The sequence below is a fragment of the Adiantum capillus-veneris genome, chromosome 3, assembly GCF_014529385.1.
Source record: "Adiantum capillus-veneris isolate H3 chromosome 3, ASM1452938v2, whole genome shotgun sequence".
NCBI lineage: Eukaryota > Viridiplantae > Streptophyta > Polypodiopsida > Polypodiales > Pteridaceae > Adiantum > Adiantum capillus-veneris.
This window is the reverse complement of record NC_140933.1, coordinates 86898993-86921486: the sequence shown is the minus strand read 5'-3', so window position 1 is coordinate 86921486 and position 22494 is coordinate 86898993. Positions and strand designations below refer to the sequence as shown.

Genomic DNA, 22494 nt, shown 5'->3' with positions numbered 1-22494 from the left:
CGCCAGCACCCCCTTCCCACCCCGTGCGCGTTGCCCCCTCTCTTGCGATCATCTCTCCCGCCCTAGCCTGCTCCTCCCTCCCCCTACATCCTGCTCTCCCATCCCAACCCGCTCCTAGCGGCTCCTCCTCCCCTCACTGATGTCCCGCCCAAGCCCGCTCCTCCCCGCCTTCGTAACCCGCTCGCTATTTCCCCCCTTGCATTCGCTGCCCCCTCTCATCACCTAGCTCCCCCCCCCCCCCTTTTTCGCGCTATCCTTCTTCGCCGACTGACATCTTGCTCTGCTTTCTTGGAGGCCGTCCCCGCCAACGGGAGTACACCTATCCCCTACTTCTTCGCAGTAGCAGACACAGATGGAGGCTCGTGCTCCACCCCAGAGGGACTCTCAAGAAGCCCCCTCGCTCGACCCTGCAGAGTCCACCATCCGATTGCTCTCTTGCCAACCGAGCAAGCGAGCCTCGCAGCAGAGGTGGAGTGCCTCCAGACTACCTCCGTCATCTGCAAGATCATCGGCACCCAACCTAGCAGAGGAGAGGGGTGTGATCTCCTCCAAGCCTACCTTCTCGCAGAGGTGGGCAAGATCCTCGACGTTCAGCTCCTCGGACATGGCTACTATCAGATAGAGTTTGAGACCTCCAAGATGGTGTCCAATGTCATTGCGACGGGTCCCCTAGCCATCCCTGCAGCACGAGCTCACTTTCGACAGTGGCACCATGGTTTCGACCCAGCTATCGACGTTCTTATCGAGGAGGCAGACCTTTCCATCTCAGTCTGCTTCTCGGGCTTAAGGAGGGAGTACCTTCCGCTCCTATCCAGGATAGGCTCAGAGATTGGGACCGTCTTGGAGACACCTCGCACGGCAGCCTTTGTAGCTGCTAAGGCAACTAGCATTCCCACAGTACTGTTAGCGTTACACCACCGTTGCTTCGCCATTTTGTAAGGCTAGTGATTGTCCCGGGTTGGCCACCCATCGCACATCATGTAGATTGCATGGGCACGTGTCCGGCCGGTCATTTTCTGAGCCTGACTGGATGCACACATTTTTAGCCATTTTATGGGCTTTTATGTTTTTTGCACCAGTTACACATTTTGCCCTACCTCAACATAAGATTCTATTAATAGAAAGCTTAAGATCTTGTAGTCATTCAGATTGTGTATTGAGAACATCATTTGTAGAGCACTTGTGTTCTCTCTCTCTCTCTCTCTCTCTCTCTCTCTCTCTCTCTCTCTCTCTCTCTCTCTCTCTCTCTCTCTCTCTCTCTCTGCGCGTTGCTCCCTGCGCGCTGCTCCCTCCTGCGCGCTGCCTCCCCTGCGCGCTGCCCCACCCCTGTGCGCTGCTCCCTCCTGCGCGCTGCCCCCCCCCGTGCGCTGCTCCCTGCACGCCAAGACGACCAGCCCATCCACTGAACACACACACCCCATCCCCATCCCCTACCCGCTGCCCCCTGCTCTCTGACCGTCTTGTTTATTGCCGTACCCGCAGCCATCTCTCTCTCTCTCACACACACACACACACACACACACACACACACACACACGGATACATACCCACACACACACACTACACACATACACACACGCTAAGTGTTCTCTTCCCCTTCTCCCCTCTTCTTCACAATATGAAGAGAGGGTAGCTACGAAGACAACCATGTCTTCCCCCATCATCAAGACGCCGACACCGACAACGAAGACAACGTCCTTCATGCTCACGAACAAGAGGCTTGCACAATTGGACATGAAAGAATGGCGGATGGAGAGAGAGATATGGAAGGAGGAGAAAGCCACCTTCATCAAGCTATGGAACGAAGAGAAGGAGGACATGAGAGCGGAAATCCAAAATCTCAAAGAGGAGAAGGAGAGAAGGGAACGGGAGAACGAGAAGGAGAGGGAGAGATGGAGGAAAGAGCAAGAAGAGATGAAGGCACAAATCGATCTCCTTCATGCTTCCATCACATCCCTCACCCCTGAGGAAGGAGAGATTAAAGGGGAGGCTAAGGAAGCCCTCAAGGAGGAGATCACCAAAGCCCTCACCGCAAGCATTGAGGACAAATTAGAGGCCACCAAAGAAGGATGGGTCGAAGTGGTCAAAAAGAACATCAAGAAGGTAGCAAGAGAGGAAGCCCAAAAAGATGAGGTACTCATCGTACACACAACCATCGAAGAGGAGAAGATGCGACAAGCTCGCCGTCTCAATGTGCGAGTGACCGGCATCAAAGAAGAAGAAGGGTCTACACCCGAAAGCGATGGGAAAGCTTTATGCAAGAAAGTGGGATACAAGGAAGAAGAGATCCCTTTCTCCAAAGTTTGGAGAGCCGGCAAAGATCCAAAGAAAAGAGCTCTCATCCTCCAATTCGCCTCCGAGGAGTCTCGAACTTCCTTCCTCCGAAAGAGGGTCATCTTGAGAGGGATAGAAGGCCCCCGATTTATCTTGATGATGACCTCACAAAGATGCAACAAGATCACCGTCGCGCGTGCATGCCTCGAGTCCACCAAGCCCGCAAAGAAGGGAAGAAGGCAATATATCGAGATGGTAGGGTTATCATTGATGGCAAGACCATCGCATAGGGACTCGCGGCCTGTGGGACACACGAGGAGATTCATGTCACGGTTTGGAATTGCAATGGAGACCTATGGACACACCCAGAGAGACTTGAGGAGGTGATGAGAGGTCGAGACATCATTCTACTTACAGAGACACACGAGAGCCCGGAGAGAGGGTTACCACGGATACATGGATTCCAGTGGGAGTCTCTACATCGAGGATGTATGCCCCAGCACACCACTCGCGGCTCAGGAGGAGTGGCCATACTCTTTAGACAGGGGCTTCACAGCAGACTACAGATTGTTGCCCGGGACCCACAGGCCCGTTACATGTGGATTCGCCTCGAGCTCTCACGAGACAGGATCGTCTACATTGCCCTTTGCTACTTTGCTCCCACAGGCTCCAGATTCGCCCCTATTGAGCAGGAGTCACCGTACGCATGCCTCACGGAGGAGATTATGGAGTACTCCACACTGGGTGAAGTCTTCCTTATGGGAGACTTCAATGCTCGTACGCGCAGTGAGCAGTGTGAGGCATATGACCATGAGGACCCAGAGGCACTACACACTCTAGATGAGGAGGCTACTATGAGAGATACAGCAGACAGAGCTCCAGTCACAGCCTACGGACGACATCTACTTCGACTTGGCTCCCAGCACCGTCTCGTTATTTATAACGGGATGGTCCAGTGGCCCACCTCAGGGGGCCTGACTTGTATGCCACATGGAGTTGCAGAAGGAGGGGGGAGTACAGTCGACTATATTCTGGGACCCAGGGAGGCTACACACCTTATCACATCCTTCACCATTCCACCCATACCCATCGGAGCCGACCACACATACCTCTCTTTCTCCATCACCGGAGATACCATCCCACACAGCTCCACAACACACACTCCACACACCACCATCCATTTCACACATGAGCTAGCCTCTATTTACTCGGCCAAGGTCGAACATGGCCTATGCCTCCTCCACCCATCCACACCACTCTCAGTTCTCACATCACATATCTCTTCCGTTCTCCACACTTCAGCTATTAGCTCTTTTCCACACACCACTCACACAGGACGCACTCCCCCCCCGGGACTATGCCTCAGAACCGTTGGTATGATGATGAGTGCAGAGAGCTATACCGACGTCTCCGTGCACGGCGAGCCTTAGGAGAGATCACAGAGAGAGAGGCCAGACGGCATATGAAGACGCTGACACGCCAAAAGCGGCGAGCATTCGAAGAGGCACAGGAGCTTGAGCTATACCGCCTATTCATGAGCATGGATAGCGCGACGGCATGGCGCACCCTGCGCGAGCCACGTCCGACTACAGCTATTGAGGATCCACAGATATGGCATGATTATGCAGAGCGACTTTATGAAGTGCCAGGGCAGCCTCCTATCCCACAACCACACGAGCCACGCCCCACGTGCTCCTCCTTCTTTACAGCAGAGATGGTAGAGAGGGCCATACGCCGCATGCAGCACAGACGATCAGCTGACCATACTGGATTATAGAGTGAGCACATCATTTATGCGGCCTCCACTATAGCCCCGTTGATTGCACATGTCTTCAACCGGGCTATAGGGGAGGGCTTCCCAGAGGAGTGGACACAGCACACCATAGTGCCTATCCACAAATCTAGCGACACCCTGGACCCAGGGAACTACAGGACTATCATGATTGGCCACACGATGGCCAAGCTATATGGAGCAGTACTTGAGGCACAGCTCAGCTGCTACGCAGAGATCGAGGGTTTACGAGCTCCAGGCCAGGCAGGTTTCAGACGAGCTTTCTCCACCATTGACCACATCTTCGTTCTGCGTTGCCTCATTGATGGGGCAAAGGCGCGGAAGAAGAGGCTTTACTGCTGCTTTGTGGACTTCCGCAAGGCCTTTGACACAGTCCCACGCGAGAGACTCTTCCAGCGCCTTCACACCATTGGGGTACCAACAGAGATGATTTGGGCCATATATGCTCTCTATGAGAGGGTGACGGGTCGGGTTCGTTGCCCAGGCGGTTTTTCAGAGACCATTGCTAGCACCATTGGTGTTAAGCAAGGATGCCCACTCTCCCCGACATTCTTTGGGCTATACATCGACAAGATCTCCGACTACATACTGCGAGCAGGGGGGGAGGGGAGCGACTTGGCAGGTACTCCGGTCCACATCATGTTATATGCTGATGATATTGTGTTGATTTCAGAGTCACCCGAGGGCTTGCAACGCCATCTTGAGGCCTTGGACGAATTCAGCACACACAGGGGGTTGACTGTGAACCTTGGCAAAACCAAGGTTATGATCTTTCACACATCCAGTGCAGTGAGGAGCGCCGCCACCTTCACAGCAGCAGGAGGACACGTTGATGTAGTCACCTCCTATGTCTATCTTGGCATCACATTCACCAGCCTACCAGAACCCTTCACTATGAGGCAGGCTGCTGTTGACAGGCTCACCCGAGGATATGCAGCTCTGGCCATGCTAGAGCGGAGGTGCCACCAGGCACACTTTCAGGAGCCCCGCACGAAGGGGTGGCTTTTCGACACCTTAGTCACCCCGGCCTTGATGTACTCGGCGGCAGTATGGGCACCAGGATTGACAGCTGACCAGTGGACACAGCTTGAGAGACCACAGGTATATATGATCTCACGCTTGCTCCGCAGCAAGAAGACAGTGCCACATGACATTATTAGAGCCGAGCTCGCCACACCACCTATGGTTGTAGAGGCACTATTCCAGACAGTTTGCTTCATCCAGAGGATGAGAGAGCTACCTCCTGACAGACTTACCCATAGAGCATTTGAGGCAGCTATACAGCTATCAGAGAATGGGCATGAGAGAGTTGGTACTCACAGGTCAGAGCATGGTTTGAGGGACACGGTCTTGACATGGAGAGCCTACCATCATTCCAGTACGACCCCCACTCACCATATGTTCACCTCTCTCGCAGTGAGAGGAACTTGGTATTGAGACAGGATCTGTGGCAGCTATACACTAGGAGAGTCTGGGAGGCACCTAGCTTGGGGACGAGGATGTCAGATTACAGAGACCAGTTTCTCACCATATTGTCTGGGGGGTTCATACAGAGACCACGCTACATGGACACATATATGCCACATAGCTCACGGGTGGCGATTGGTCAGCTGAGAGTGGCTTCACACAGGTTAGAGATTGAGATCGGGAGACATACTGGTGTTCCCAGGGAGGAGCGAATCTGCAGAGCCTGCACAGAGGAGGTGGAGAGTGAGGAGCACTTTGTATGTAGATGCAGAGCATACACTGAGATCAAAGGCAGGTATGAGGCCTTATTCAGAGGACAGCCCACTCTCCGAGAGATCATGGAATCTCGAGATCAGAGACAGCTCGGACGTTTCTTACTAGAGATACAGAGCCATCGGGACACACTACTACAGCCACACACAGCTACACAGACAGAGGGGAGACAGTCGCAGCTCATAGACTTCTTTCAGAGGATTTCCGGCCCCCCCTCACTAGACACTCAGAGGGGAGTGACACTCCCACAGGCGGAGGTGAACCGAGCTAGACGACGACCACGAGTCACAGGCTACAGGGGCGCGAGCTCCCACCACCGACAGATCGAGGAGATCCGAGCCCGGGAGCGCCGTGCCACTGAGGAGCGAGTGGCTCAGATGAGGGCCGACCCGACAGCTTTCATCCGGGTAGCCTTGGCACCAGACCCACCCATGTACCACATCTTACATCCCCCCATTAGTACAGGATGGAGCTAGATAGCTTGATGCATTCTCATGATTGTACTACCTTGAGCATACAGACATGCATATACCCCTAGAGATAGAGCTCCATCCCTCCTCAGATACTCCACTACCTACATTCAGTTCAGTTTTGTATCAATTTTGTTTCATTTGTCTTTCCGATAGACGGATGACATACACACCATGTACATTTGATTTGTCTCATAGGCCGATTTCGGCCTGACATAGACGTTAAAAATCTTTCTTTCTTTCTTCTTTCTTTCTCTCTCTCTCTCTCTCTCTCTCTCTCTCTCTCTCTCTCTCTCTCTCTCTCTCTCTCTCTCTCTCTCTCTCTCTCTCTCTCTCTCTCTCTCTCTCTCTCTCTCTCTCTCTCTCTCTCTCTCTCTCTCTCTCTCTCTCTCTCTCGTTTTCGGCGCGCATGGCTCACATTCTTTCCGTTGCTCACTCTCACATGGTATCAGTCACCAAGCATTGAGGATCTTCATCGATCTCATCACCAAGACCTAGTGCTAGCAATTTTGCGCCCTTCCATCGCGGCAAAACTGCAAAACGCTACATAGCGTTTTCAGCCCTAGCGCTTTCTGCAGTCAAAGCCAGCACTTTTGGACTCTAGCCTTGTGTTTTTGCAGCATAAGGCCACGATATCCTTCTCTCTCCCTTGGTGCTCCTTCCCTGCATCAAATAGCAACAGATCAGTATCAAGTCACGCCTGCATTTTTACACCAAATCTGTGTTTTTGTGCACTTGCTGCGTTTTCTGAGGTTGCTGTGTTTTCACCAAACGCTAAGCCTCTTGCACGACAAGGAGCGGACAAGACTTGTACGGGAGACCCTTCTACCGCTTGGCACTTACAGATCTACACCTTAGATAGGTATCTACACCCAATCGGCACCATCTTGGTACTTATTACTTGCTGTTTCAGCCCGTCGACGGCTGAGAAGTACGAGAACCCCCTCCTATGACACTCTACGACACTCCCATACCGATCGGTGGCGTATAGGCACGCTGAAATCTATATTACAACAGCATTTTCAACATCCTTTGAAGCGTTTTTTAGGGCAACCAGCACGCTGAATTTTTACCCTTAGTGCGGTTGATCACTCCCTTGCTCGTCAAGACACCATCCGGTGGTTGTCTGAGCAGTTTATTTTGGACTACTACAGCATTGGAGACGGTACCTTCGCCGGCGACTTACGATCTTATCGATCTACCTCTGGGACTACTCTTTAAGCACGCGAGATGTCGACTCCGAAGCAGAAGGGACAACAACAACAGTCCCAGAAGGGGGCCACTACGTCTTCTGCAACTACGGCCACTTCCACTTATGCGCCTATGTTGGCATCTGCCAACGCAACATCCAACAATTATGCCCTCACCCAATTTGTTGAGGAGAAGAAGTTGGATTTACACAACTATCCCATGTGGAGGACACGAGTCCGCACAATCATTGCCTACCATCGACTCTGGGAATGGTTGAATGATTTCACCCATTCGGCTACTCAGTCTTCCCTTCCCATCGCCACTCAAGCTCAGATCGACGAGTGGCTCTTCACCTTTCTTATGATGAACCTTTCGGACCGCATCACAAAGTTTCCAAAGAGGAGCATACACATCCAATGTGGAGACAGATTCTAGACTAGTTTAAGGAGACCTGGTTTGCTAGGTAATATCCTTGCACGCGGTGAGCGCGATGGTTCTCTATACCGCCTCATTGCTCTTCTGTCTTGGACCACAGAGTCTTCTTCTCTATGGCATGCACTATTTGGACATCTATGCTATCAGCAGCTTCAGCAGGCTGCTAGGACCTCTATGGTGAAGGGTTTACCAACGCTATACTCTTCATTAGGCATATGCGAGGCTTGCCAGATGGGCAAGCAACACAGGGTTTCCTTTTCAAAGCAGGCATCCAACAGAGAGCTTCGGCACCACTTGCACTGGTTCACATTGATCGATGTGGCCCGATGAGCACTGCTTCATTTTCTGGCTCACAGTTTTTGCTTGTACTTGTGGATCATTTCAGCAGGTACACTTGGGCTTCGTTCTTAAAGCTCAAGTCGGAGGCGTTCAGTTCCATTCGAAACTGGAAGATGATGATTGAAAAGGAGAAGGACTTGCACGTCAAATGTATTCGCTCAGACAGAGGGGGTGAGTTCACCTCGAAGGACTTTGTACAGTGGTATTCGCTCAGACAAAGGGGGTGAGTTCACCTCGAAGGACTTTGTACAGTGGTGCAAGTCAGAGGGCATCCAGCACCAGTTGACTACTCCTTACACTCCTTCCCAGAAAAGAGTTGTTGAGCGGAAGAATCAGACTATCACAGAGATGGCTCGTGCGATGCTTGCGCATGCTTCTTTGACCCGGGTTTATTGGGCAGAGGAATGCAACATGGCGATTTTCATCCAGAACCGTTCTCCTATCCATGCTTTGCAGGACATGAAGAAGGGAAACGTTACTAAAGAAGGAATTAGCAGCTTCACCATGTGGAAAGGACCACAAATAGGAATACCAAAGGTGCAGGTATTATCTAACACTAAAGTATTGTTAAAGAAAATTTACTTTATATCAATAGCATTTTGTAAAATCCTGAGAATCAGTATCATACAGCAAGTTGGCAAACTGTATCCCATGTTGAAAGACTACATGTGACAACAACAATGCACACTCCAAATGAATAAAGAGAAAAGCTGGTACACACCTGCACTTCCCCTCTTGCTGGAAATTTGTGGAGGGTTTTTCATGCCACTTAACCTTCTCGTAACAGATGAGCCATGATTTTGATTGCTTTCCTCTCTTCTTCCTTTCTTTGAGCTCACCACAACTGCTATGTGGCTTAATCCCTTCTGGAACTCGTTCAAAATGTCATAAAGGGGCATGCTTTCAGATATCCTGTAAACCAGAAAACCCATTTCAGAATGAGACCACTAGATGCTTTGTCACGTGTGTGATGTTTGCACATTGCTAAACTGGTCACAATCCTATGCAGAAACTGCTCTTAAAAATGAGATGAACCTGCTGTCCTACAATTTCTCCATTGTAAGAACAGTAAAGCACCTATAGTACCTTGTTGACTAACTTAGGCAACTTCTTGACTATTTAGAAGACCAACAGTGAAACGTACAATGCTTCATCAGGGTGAACAGCTTGAAGGTGTGTCAGGTCTACAGGCGGCTTCTCAAAGAAACGATTCTATTGATGGTATTTACCATATTCTTAGCCAACACTCAAGTTCTAAACTGCCACATTATGTGACTATAGATGACTCACAAATGCTGCTCACAATCAACCAAGGTATATGAATATATATTAAACGAACGACATATATTTGTTTATTTATTTAGTTATAAGCATCCAGAAGAGGAATTCGTTAGAGTCACCAACTTTGATTCCAGGGAATGCACACACAGTGGTCAGTTCACCCAGAATATGTGATACACTCATACAAAACATGAATCACCTCTCTTGAACTCTCCAAGATCATGAAGGATCTACATTAGCAACATCTAATAACTTTGTCACTCGGAATACGCACGCTGAGCTCGCTGCTGCTGCCCTCGCCCCTCCCCTGCGCACGCCCCCCTGCCCCCCCCCAATCTTCCCTCGTGCTGCCCTGCCCTGCACAACCCGCTGCCTGCTCTGCCCGCTGCCAGCCCAGAGTGCAGCCAGTTCACAGCGCGCCCGCCCCAGCCCCTCGCACCTCAGCCCGCCCACCCGCCCCTGCCTCGCGTTCCCGCTTGCATTCGCCACCCCCATCCCACTTCTTAGCTCGCAGGAATTTGTCCTTTCAGCCTTCTGGGAGTTTCGCGTCACCTTCGTCTTTCTCGACTCACAACAGAGACACAGAATGGCGACTTCTGCTCCACCTCAGAGGAACTCCACTGAAGCCCCCTCGCCCGACACTGCAGAGCCAACCCTTCGACTTGCTCTTTCGCCAGAAGAGCAAGCGAGCTTGATGGCCGAAGTGGAGCGCTTGCAAGCCACTTCGGTTATCTGTAAGATCATTGGCACTCGACCTAGTCGGGCCGAGGTTCGGGATCTACTACAGGCCCGTCTTCTCTCCGATGTGGGCAAGATGACCGATGTCCAGATCCTCGGGAGAGGGTACTACCAAGTAGAGTTCGCGTCTGCAGATATGACGGCCAAGGTGATTTCGATGAGCCCACTCGGCATCCGAGCAGCTTGAGCTTACTTCCGACGTTGGCATCATGGTTTTGACCCTACTACAGATGTGCTCGAGAAGGAGGCAGACTTGCCGATTTTGGTCTGTTTCCCAGGCGTGAGGCGAGAGTACCTCCCTCTCCTCCCCAGGATTGGTTCCATGTGCAAGACAGTTCGGGAGTCTCCGCGCACTGCAGCTTCAGTTGTGGCCAAGGCCGCAGACTTACCTACTGTGTGGGTTCTTGTTCATGATACACACTCCCTCCCCAAGGTGAGTGGGGGATGGATCAAACAGAGTGTGGAATATTCGGGTCTCCCGAACTAGTGTTTCATTTGCAGGCAGATGGGCCATTTAGCAAAGGCATATCCTCGCAGGAGACCTCGACCCACAGCGCATGCGTAGCCTCCCAAGGCTGAGCATGCCAAGCAGCCAGATACACAAGACGCACAGGCTGATACCTCGACAGAGACGAGTGATCAGACAGCTGACAGTTGGTAGCAGGTGCCTGGCCGCCGTCGATAGGGGCGAGCTCACCCCACTACTCCCCCTGGTGGCCGACCTTCTACAGCTCAACAGCACTAGGTTCCGACTTAGAACCGTTTTGACCCCCTTCAACAGGGCCCGCCTGAGGAGGCCCCGTCCATTTCAGTTTCTCCACCACCGCCTCCTCCTCCCTCAGATGCTGCCGCTCCGCCCTCCCCATCTCCACCTTCGCCTCCCGCCCCTGCTCTCTCCCCGACGGGGGCCACAGCCTCATCTCCCGACCCCTCGTGCACTCCTCCTCAAACACAGGGTGCTGGACGCGAGGCGTTCTCTTGGTAGTGCTTTCGCTACGAGCCGTGTGGCTCAAGAGGGACAGCCCCACCTGAGGCTTTCTTTTTTGGTGCAGACTTCCCCTTCGCAGCAGTCCCTAGAGGTTTGACTAGCTTCGACATTCGCAGATGCTAGGACTTTTTCGACTACAGCTTCACTCGGTTCTGGGTGACTCTTCTCCTGACCTGAAGGAGGCTAGCTTTCGAGTCCACGTCCTCTTTCTTGCAGCTAGAGGCATTGAGGCTCTTGACACAACAGTGGGTTTCTCCTTTCCGCTGTGTGGTAGGGATCTCGCAGAGTGGACCCAGCACACAGTCCTTGACTAGCTCCAGATTCAGGCTATTGAGTTCTTACGGCACACAGGGGACTTAGCGGTGACAGATCTGGTGCAGACACTTTGGCCTCTTGCCAAGATCAACATAACACCTCCGGATGCAACAGGTTACAGGCACATTGTGGTGCATTTGTTTGCTGACACTCAATGCCCTCCTTGTTATGTATTTGTGCATGAGGATTCTTGGACAGAGGATGTAGCCCTTCGGGCTGCACGCTCGGCTTGGGCCTGGGCGAGACAGTCACTTCTTTTGCGCTTGTCTAGAGGTCGTTCGGATGCGGATTACTTCCCATCCAAACCGGCCTCAAAGATAGCGAGGTTGGCTGCTGCTGCAGCATTTGTTTTCTCTCATTGACTCCATGAGGATCATCTCATGGAATGTGCAGGGATTAGGAGGGCCCCAGTTCCAGCGTCAGAGAGGTCGACTGCGTCAGGAGCTGCAGAGATGCCTTGTGGGTGGTGAGATTGACATTCTTATGCTACAGGAGCATCATCTTTGTGAGAGCCGCATTCGGCGAGGTGGTCAGATTTTGCGTGGTCTCTATGAGACGTTTTGGTCAACTGCATTTGGAACTGGAAGCATCCAGGGTGTGGTATGTATGACTATTGCGGACTCTTTGCAGCAAGCCATTGTAGGCAGGGGGATTATTGTGCCAAGCACGGCTCAGTGCATTACAATGCAGGTTCAGGGTTGCCTCATGGGCTTCCTGAACATCTACGTGCCCAATGTGGTAAGCGCACGTGTAGAGTTTTGGGCTCACATTGTAGAGTCTCTGCCGTAGGCAAAGCAATGGTGCATTGGGGGAGACTTCAACATGTCGGAGGACCCCGCTGACAGGATTGGAGGTAGCCATACTACTGTGCATGGAGTTGAGTTGACAGCTTGGGAGAGGTTATGTATGACTGCGGGTTTCAGATGTGTGGCAGCATTCTAGCTTTGTGAGGCCACCTGACAGCCTTGCCTTCTCTCGTTCGGATCATAGAGTCGGAGGAGTGAATCTATCTCGGATAGATCGCTTCTACACTAGTGACCACTTCTGTGACTTGGGTGGGTCATTTTGCATTCTGCCTGGGACTTCTTTTTTGGACCATGCACCAGTGATCCTCACAGTGACAGATACACAGAGGAGGGGGAGCATGTTGCTTCGCATCCCTGAGAGGGTCTTGCTGGACTCTGCACTTAGAGAGCGAGTGGTGTCTCTTTGGATAGAGGGCTTAGACTTGCAGGACTCTCCTCCTGACAGAGTGGCCTCTGGACTTGCTCATCTTAGTCGGCTATTTCTCACGGAGTCTACGGCCCGCTTGGCTGGCACCGAGAGAGGAGCAGCAGCGTCTTCGACGAGGTGTTGCTTCCCTACAGAGGATGCAGGAGCAGCATCCAGACAGTCCTTGGTTGAAGGAGCAGTTACAACAGGCTCACCAGGAGCTTGTCAGCACAGAGGAGAGGCGCCAGGAGTTTGCTTTCCACCGACATGCATCTCAGTGGACCAAGGTGGGTGACAGAGTGATAGGGGCTTTCTTTGAGACACTGGGGCCGCGGCAAGCGCGTGCTAGGGTTAGCCAGTTGAGGAGGCTTGGCGGGTCAGTTGCTTCAGAGCCAGAGGACATGCGTGTTGTTGCCACAGACTTTTACCGTGACCTGTTGTCAACAGAGCCTCAGTCAGAGCATCAGCTTGACAACATCTTTACTTTCTGGGAAGCGTCTGCCCTCGCGCGCCTCCATGGTGAGGATATGGTGATACTTCTTCTCGATTTTGAGAAGGCCTACGATAGAGTTGACTAGGACTTTTTGGAAGGCACTCTACGCAGGATGGGCTTCTCAGATGCCTGGATCATAGGTGTGTCCGCTCTCTACACACGAGCACACAGTCGGGTACTTTTGTCAGGTGGTAGAGGCGATCGTTTCATGCTCACATGTTCGATCAGACAGGGCTGCCCTCTTGCCCCCTTCCTCTTTTTGTTCTATACTGAGGCGATGAGCAGGTTTTTGGTTTCACAACAGGTTGGTCTAGGTCGCTTAGCGCTCCCTATTTGGGGAGATGAGCTACTGGATGCTGAGTTTGCTGACGACTCAGCCTTGTACTTGGAGGGCCAGGAGGCCAACCTTCACAGGTGTGAGCAAGCTCTTGAGACCTTTTGGTGTGCATGAGGCGCATTGATCAACTGGAGAAAGACAGTGGCTTTCTCGGTTGGTAGTGCTCCTACGCCTGATTGGTTGCCAGGTGAGGGTTTCAGATGGATTCCCCCAAGGACTGCAGTTTGATACTTGGGCTGTTAGGTTGGCTTGGACTTGTCTCCGGAGCAGTAGATTGCTCCCCCCCTCCTATCCATCACGAGGAAGTTGTTACATTGGAGCTCCACACGACTTTCTTTGGCAGGCAGAGTTGTAGTGGCCAACCAAGTGTTGTTGGCTACTATGTGGTACATCACTTCTTGTTGGATCTTTTCGAGTTCCTGCATCAGCCAGGTAGAGAGGCTGATCAGGAACTTCCTTTGGTCAGGACGTGACACCCAAATAGCTCGGGCCAAAGTTGCCTGGCAGGTCATAACTCTTCCTTGTTCTCAGGGAGGGTTGGGGATCATAGACCCAGCACAGCAGAGTAGAGTCCTTCTTGGGAAGTTTGTTGTCATAGGACTACTTCCAGGGAAAAAACCCTGGAAGGAGTTTTTGCTTCAGCGGCTTAGTGGTAGAGTGCCTGAGGCTGGAGGCCCATGGCGACCTTCGACCAGATGGATTTTCACAGAGATGCGCAGAGTTGGCCTAAGCAGGAGACTGGAGGACCATTTTGCTATGAGTCTGCTCCATTCTTGGGAGCAGCTGCGAAGAGGCCCTGGAACAGCATCAACCTACTTGCAGAGTTGGCCTAAGCAGGAGACTGGAGGCCCCTGGCGACCTTCGACCAGATGGATTTTCACAGAGATGCGCAGAGTTGGCCTAAGCAGGAGACTGGAGAACCGTTTTGCTTTGAGTCTACTCCGTTCCTGGGAGCAGCTGCAGAGAGGCCTGGAACAGCATCAGCCTACTTGCACGGAGGAGCGCCTGAGACAACCCCTGGTTTGGAACCCCATGGTTAGCACTTAGAGAGGCCACTTGGTTGGTAGTAGGCCTCATGTTTCTTGGGGTCCAATGGCAGAGGGTCCAGCACGCACTTTAGGTGACTGGCTACAGCTTCCAAGCTTGCCAGAGGAGCTTCAGAGCACCCAGCTTCAGGGCATGAGAGCCTAGAGGGTGTACCACCTGAGTGGCTCATGCCTCTTGAGTCAACAGCGCTTAGATGGATGGGATTCTTCACACGATTGGAGGTTCTCATCGCAGTTCGGGCTTGCTGAGAGACTGTCCCCTCCCTGTTCTTCGAGCTATAGGGTGTGGGTCGTTTACACCGTGTTTCAGTAGAGGCCCCATAGGTGGCAGAGTGTTGTTTTCAAAGGATCCGTGTTGTGGGCATTTGTGGGAGGACTTGTGCCATAGATCTTGACCCAGCAGCTCTTGAGACTGGCCACTGGAGGTTGTGGGCTTGGGAGTGTTGTCCACTGGCACAAGTGCAGTGGGATCCTGGGGAGTGGTTTTGGAGGGACCCTTCTCCTCAGCCGACCACCCAGGTGTCCCTTTCTTTCAATACACTGTTCATCTGGGACGTCAGATACTAGCAGCACGGAGAGAGTCCCCTCCTGCTGCTGCAGCACCTCATTGGCAGGAGGAGGGTCTCAGCTAAGTTCTTGTCAGCTTTCTGGGCGAGGTTGTGGAACTCCAGACAGCCGCGGCGAGTCACTTTGTTCTAGTGGCTGGTTGCACATCAGGCTACAGCAGTTGGAAGCTGGCTTGTACATAGTGGTCTCTCGGCAACATGCATAGCTTGCGACCATCCTGTGGAGAGTCAGCGCCATTGTCTTTGGGATTGTCTTTTGGCACAACAGATTTGGCTTCGTGTCCTTCGGCTGATGCCAACTCTTTCCACGGCACGGCAATACACCTGGGGGGGCGACTGCTTGGTCCACTCTCACGGGCCCGACGCTTCAGTTTGAGTTGTCCTCCACCTGCAGGATGATAGTGATGCAGGGGGGCCGACCTACACCCCAGTCTGCTACAGAGCTTACTCCACAGGAGTGGTGCAGTGAGAGAGAGCAGTGTTGGGAGCTCATCTGTGGCCTGACACTCTGGTTCATTTGGCGGGCCCGCTGCTTTCGCATCTTTGAGGCTCGCCTTGTACCACCAGCAGAGACTTCGGGATCTTTGGCTAGAGCTGGTCCACACTCTCAGAGGACAGTTTGAGAGACTCCAGGGCAGACATGCGGGAGCGTAGAGAGGCTTTCCTTCGGCTTTGGCGCCCTGGGCCTTTCTTCACCATGGTCCAGGGTGTGATGAGAGGGCACTACTGTCCACCTGTGTGGCTTTTTCCTCCTCCCATCTCTTGATTTAGCCTCATGGTACATATGTTGTTTTTTCATTGGGAGACTCTCCCCCCTTATGATTGTTGTAGCCCTCTTTAGAAGAGGTGGTTGTAGCCCTATGGGCAGTTTCATTAACTAATATAAGGATCTTTTTCTTGGAAAAAAAAAATAACTTTGCCACTCACGCCTTCCTTACCATTGAAAATACAAGTTATGACCCCGACATCAATGTACAATGATAACATGGGGAAAACTACCCAAGAGGCAATAATAATTCTGAGAAGAATATGAGAGTCCCTTGCCATGAGGCACCTACACAAATCTGCGCTGTGCTTTTGGCACCAAGCAATGTGGATGTGAATATCCAAAAGGTGAGAGAGATAGGACTTAATTGAAAATCTTAGAAGGCAATGGAGGTTTCAGGTGCCTAAGATTGAGAGGCTTGAATGAGATGCTAAGAGGGTCACTGACATTTCAAAATAGCAAGAACGTGAGAATCAAAAGTTAAATTGAAGTCTATAAAATGGTCAAAACCCACCCTCGACAAACAGGTGGCAGAAAGATGCTTATTTTGGTATAAAGAAGCATGCATAGAATACAATGTAGTATAGACACTATGGCACAAAAATGTCCATACTTTAAACAATGAATAAAGATAATAGCGAAATGACCATTTGAAGATTCTTATAGGTACTCAACACATAATTTCCCTCCAACTGCCACTCTGTATAAAGTAACAGGACTGACAAAATTTAAAATATCCAGCTTTTATATTCATGCATTTAGTGCATTAAGAAGTACCTTGGCACCTTCCGAATTGTTACATCTCGAACAAAAGTCTGATCTGATGGCTCAATAGTCAGCAAGTTCTTCACCTAAACAGGAGCATCCACTCATTGTTACCACCTAAATCCCTACCTTTAGCTGGGCAACGAGACAGAATAATGTACATAGTATGAAAATATTATTATGGGCTACAACATACTTACTACTCCTATGTGGCACTTGAAAACCACAATACTAGGTGCAAAATTTGGCATCACAAACTTAAAACATGCAAGCTCAAACTTGCACAAATTGGAATGACTGATTGATCAACATGCATTTGAACAAATAGCACACCCATGATCCTTGCTTATTCACATAGTGGCGGTATTCACACTACTATCACTTTAAGGAGCAATGTCAAAAACACCTTTGAAGAATCAGTGGATGTGCACCTTCATATTATCAAGCAATCTAAAAGGTTCATAGAGGCAGACACCCACAACTCAAACGTTCACACTAAAATAGGTGACTAACACTTACTAGGATTACACCTATGACATATTTTGGTTGACCAATATAGACAGGGATCCTACTATGCCCTTTTTCTAAGATCCGAGCAAGAGTTTCCCTGCAAGTTAGAAGCAAAATCAGTTTAATGACAGTTTCAGTTGGTCAAGCATACAGGTAAATTCCAATAGCTGAGACATATGCACAGTACTTGCTCAAAGGTTCATTAATTTTGACTGCAAAGACTTCAGATAAAGGAGTCATTGCATCTGCTGCCTTCTTTTCTGTTAACTCCAATGCGCCAGCAATTATAGTTGTTTCGTCATGTGTGAGCTCTCCACCTATGCCTGCCTTCAGTTGTATATTTTATCAAATTAATGAATAACAATATAAAGAGAATCCAGAAACATTCTAACAGACAGTACTGTAGCATCTTCTCCTTATGAGAACATGTGTAACTATGAGAGTACAATGTGGGGATTAGAGTTGCATTAGTGCACAGTGCATGTGCCCATGAGTATGATTTGAGTCAAGCATTAATGCGTATGAACCAGTAACAGGAATCTAAATTCAACTAGATTCTAGTCGAATTCTTTTAGGTCAACTTTTTTACCAAAAAAATCCAACAAGGAAACTCCCCAAACTACCTCATTTCCATGCATGGTGACCAGTGTCTTCAACTCTGCTCTGCGGAAAAGGGCAACTTGATCTTTACCCAGAAGGCAATCTAAAAGCTACAAACAAACAAATCCAAATTGTCTTATTCAAACAGTAGAGGTCTGATAGACGGCACAAAAATGCTTTCCCTAGAATATACACAAGCTAGCTAATCACATTATTTGACTTTTCTTTATATATTATATGCATACTAAAGGAAAGGTGAAAATAGGCCCAGCTTACTTTGCTGATTGGATAGGTGATAGGAAAGCATATAAAGACCAGAGCACGGACTACGGGGGCCATGGTAGCTCCGATTGCAAGACCATATCTACTGCACACTGATTGGGGAATTACCTGAAAAGGTCAAAAACTGGATCACTTGCTGCAGGTAAAGTGACAATATTCAAGAACTTCAATGTGTCAAAACTGCTACCTCTCCGAACATCAGAATCAAGGTCACTGATATCAATATTGCACCCCATGCACTTATCAAAGCGTCTAGGAAAATGGGGAGTGCCTGGAGTAACGGCAAAAGTGAGTTTCCTTTGTATAGGGGCAAAAGTTTATTTACAACACTTCATGTGTTTCTTGAGTTATGATCCCAATTCATACAGACCTCCATAGCCAAGGCATTGCACACCAATAGCGTACACAAAAGAAGATGCTGATTTTTCACCACTGGCAAGATTTTTGCTGAAACAAGATTTGACTGGTCATTAACACCATATTGAGACGGTTCTTTATGCAGTATAGAGTAAATCATCTACAATGTGAAACAAGCATTTCAAGCAAAAGTCTTTCTTCAAAGAAACCATAAACAGCAGACTACAAAAACCAATATTAACAAAGAACTGCTCTGAAAGTCAACTTCTTTATGCATGAAAGGGTACACCAGAGGAAAAATAAATCTCCATTTTGTGGTTCCACCTGGCAGTGTGGGCCCATAAATTGTCATTCATACTTGGAACGATCCAGTTTCCCATATAGGGTCTTGGGAGGTTAAGGTTTAGGGGGTAGATTTGGTTATCGTAAAGTAGGGCAAGTACGAAAGAATATGCCCTGTTTCAAGACATTGATAACACTGATTATTTCTTCTCAAAACTTCTCATTGCAAGGGAGTCCCTTGTAGGGTTTGAAAAGCTTGTCGATAAGTCGAAGGAGGTATAGCAGGTGGAGTAGCGGAAACGGGAAGAAGAGGTGTAGGAAGGAGAGGTGCAGTGTTGGGCAAAGAAGAACATTTGCAAAAGTAAGCTTTCCGACCATCATCTTGCAACCAACTCAAATCAATCGTACCTGTGAGATGATTCCTAGCAAAAGTAGTCTTAAATTGTCCCCAAGTTTGGAGCATCAGGTTTAGTTATAAGGGCACTCCACCACTATAGAGCCTTTTCTTTGAAAAACCTAGCAACTCTAGAAAGCGTAGACTCTTCCGTGTAGTAGCCATTATTGAAGACGACATCCAATTGTTGGATAAACTGTAATGCTTTGGACCGATCTTCAATACCTTAGAAACCCAGACTTTGCTAGTACTTGGAGACTTGTAACCCAAGGAAACCCTCAAGCTGTCAAGTTCGATGCATCATGCACATAGATGGGAGGATAATAAGGGAAGTAACTACAATACATGGGATAGGATTCCAGCATAGGAGGATAAAAGGGTGAAAGTGATGGTGGGGTTGGTGGTAAAGTAGCAGGTACTACAGAAGTTAAGAGGAAGAGAGCAAGGGGTTCTCATTGGCCCTAGTGCAAAAAACTATGCGCATCAAAGAGGGTCATGGAGAAGGATCGATAGCATTAGAAATTAGGAAAAGAAAAATTTTCGGAGCAAGAACAGAATAAAAGGGCATATGAGAGGGTAAAGGTGCCATAGTTGTCGATGGAAGAGAGGAAAGAGGGAGTAATTGGAGGTTGATTGTTCAAAAATAGGTGCCGACTGAGGAAGAGTACATTTCAAAATCTCATAAAGGTTCCGAAACTCTCTGCCTTCTACATAAGGTGGAAGGTGTTCCAAGATGATAGTCGTCTGCAATCTCAAACAAGATCCACTAGATATTTTGAATCTAAAGCAATTATCGAAGGAGCTTCTGAAACAAGAGGATTTCTGAAACCAAAGAGGTCTGCAAGGTGGGACTTTGAGGAACACGAGGATCGTGTGAAGTTTCATTGGTCACCTCTGTCGAGGCCAAAGGTGGATTCGTATTTGCCTCTATCACGTAGGACGGTCCTCTTGTGAGAGCAAGAAAAAGACTGATATCTAATACCACTGTAATCACACATCGGGCAGATGACTCACCTTAACACCTGAATCTGCTACTAAAAGACTCAAAGAACTAAAATCACACTTGCACTTAATAAAGAACACGAAAGCAACGAAGTTCCACTCTAGAGAGTATTGGCTTTCAAGTAGAGCACCCTTGTCGCTATTTCCTTTATATTCATAACGAGCGTCTACAACCACGCGATCGCGCACTCCCAAACATGTGTTACTATAGCAAGAAATCTATGCCATGCTCTCTATTGTGGGTGATCCTCAGTGCAATATCCAAGAAATCTCACTTCAAACACAAAACAAACACTGTAGAGCTATTAATACAAAACTCTCAACAACAACAGACTGACACAACAATAGACTCCAAACCCAATGGAAGCTCGAGTATACTCATAGAACCAATACAGACTCTCGCTGGCAGCACACTCAGCTCCAAGCCCAAGACTCAAAGGTATAATGGGGGTGTCGAGGCTCCAATTGTGCAAGGAGAGTGCACGTGTGCAAGTGCTAGACTTAAACACAAGACTCTAGACTCAAATGACACATACAACACATTGAAGTGCCCCAGAACCCACTAAGCATATATACAAGACACAAAGGGCAGCCAACAGCTAACACAAATATCTTTAACAACCAGCTATGCTTATCTTCGAGCTATGGTGGCAATGAACTAACCACGATGTCCTCTCAACCACCACTCCCTCTGTAAGCCACGTGTCACCATCCAGTGTGAACCCAAGGCTAATTGTAACCACTGTCCACAACCAATTGTAATTGTTGTCCATGTCTTGTGACAATATAGCCTGTTACAAGTTGCCCGCCACAAGACCACTCACCATCTTGGAGAGCGATTGTATAGCTAACTACTAAATCTGCAAGTAAAAGTGATTATATGTACACTGGAAAATAACTAAAAAACCGTCAAACTATGATGCTCCAATGATGGTGCAAGTGGATAGAAAGGCGGGTACATGGATGGAGGCCACACATATGGAGTACGATAGGGGCCAAAGCATGGATGAAGGTACATCTCATAAGGCACTCCTACCTTGTGAGCAGTAGGTGGAGGGGAGGCAATGTGAGAGGCAGAGTGGATGCAAGTAGCTGATAGCCTGGAAAACCACCAAAAGGAGAATCATAATGTGACAAGAGTGGTTGTGTGAAAGATGCGAAGTGTAGGTCTTAGCTCCAAACTAAGTGGTCTGGGACATACAAATGTGTGTTGTCACTTCCTATCTGGAACTTTGTTGGCGGTCTCATCTTCTATGCCTTGCTTTTTGAAATCAAGAGGGGTTCGATGTTGATGGTGCACATATGGGTGCACTTGGCTTTGAACCTAGTTTGGTGCATATACATCATTGAGGCAAAAAACTAAAATAGGAGGGTCTTACCATGTCATTGTGATAGGCAGTGTCTATCTCCTTTGTAGGAATTTTGATACAAGTGCCCATGGGTGCAATGTGAGAGTTGTGATCACTCACATCGTTACATACATTACAATCATATCCAAAATTGTAGACGAAGATAATTGGAGCCATTAAGAAGGAGAATTTTCAGCTTTTAAATTGTAGGTTGAATGCCTTGAATGCTTGATGTGCTTCGGAATCTTCTTGTTGCTGTGTGAACGAGGCTTTAGTGCCAGAAATATGGCTATGAGGCCAAGGGATTGTGTGGCATGAGAACATGGGCTTGTAGAAGGAGGACCTGAAAGGCGACTCAATGGAGTTGAGGTGGGGAAATGCCTCTTGGGTTTAAAAAGGTGGGAAATGCCTCTTGAGCTTATGTGTGTTTTCCCTGTTTTCCAAGCTCTCCAATCGATTGACAAGGCTAGCGACAGCAAGGACGAGGTAGCAAGGGCAGCTTGGGGTAGCCGAGCCACATGGGGTTAAAAGCGACCTGGAAGGGGATGAGGCAGCACGTTCAGTAGCCGTTGGTGACCATCGGGTGGTAGAGGTGATGACGTGGGAGAGCAAGTTGCAACCGGTGAGCAACATGGTAGTTGACAAGGGTAAGCTAACTGTGTATGAGCGCAAAGGCAAGTGCCAAGGGACAGCTACAGGGTCAGCCGAGAATGAGAAGCTGGAGCACAATCTGCTTCAAGCTCCAATAAGGAAAAAAACTTCTTTGTCTTGTTAGGAGGGGTGGTTCTTACAGCCAGCAAGCTTTCCCATTAGCATTGAAGGGTACTTTGTCTTCAAAGCCCCACACTTTCACACATTCAACAAAGGGGAGCACATACATGATCACTTAATTAGAAGCTCTAATCCCATCCCAATCAAGAGCTTAATAGCTCCTTTGAAAACCGAAAACAACGAGCTTTTATGCACACAA

General features: G+C 49.3%; 1 protein-coding gene across 3 annotated transcripts in view; it reads right to left on the bottom strand.

The window, feature by feature from the left end:
• LOC147461248 (DUF21 domain-containing protein At2g14520-like) overlaps nt 1-22494 on the bottom strand; it is a 41129-nt gene that overhangs the window by 8840 nt on the left and 9795 nt on the right. For all 3 annotated transcript variants that reach the window (XR_015187576.1, XM_086508842.1, XM_086508841.1), the window contains exons 2-9: nt 18511-18587; nt 18328-18411; nt 18135-18248; nt 17882-17968; nt 17446-17585; nt 17268-17355; nt 16761-16834; nt 8963-9153 (exon numbers count right to left, since the gene is read on the bottom strand). Coding sequence is in view for 2 of the 3 variants with exons in the window: in XM_086508842.1 (XP_086364968.1) it covers nt 8963-9153; nt 16761-16834; nt 17268-17355; nt 17446-17585; nt 17882-17968; nt 18135-18248; nt 18328-18411; nt 18511-18587 (855 nt within the window). In the remaining variant the exon portion in view is untranslated. The remainder of the gene's footprint in view (nt 1-8962; nt 9154-16760; nt 16835-17267; nt 17356-17445; nt 17586-17881; nt 17969-18134; nt 18249-18327; nt 18412-18510; nt 18588-22494) is intronic.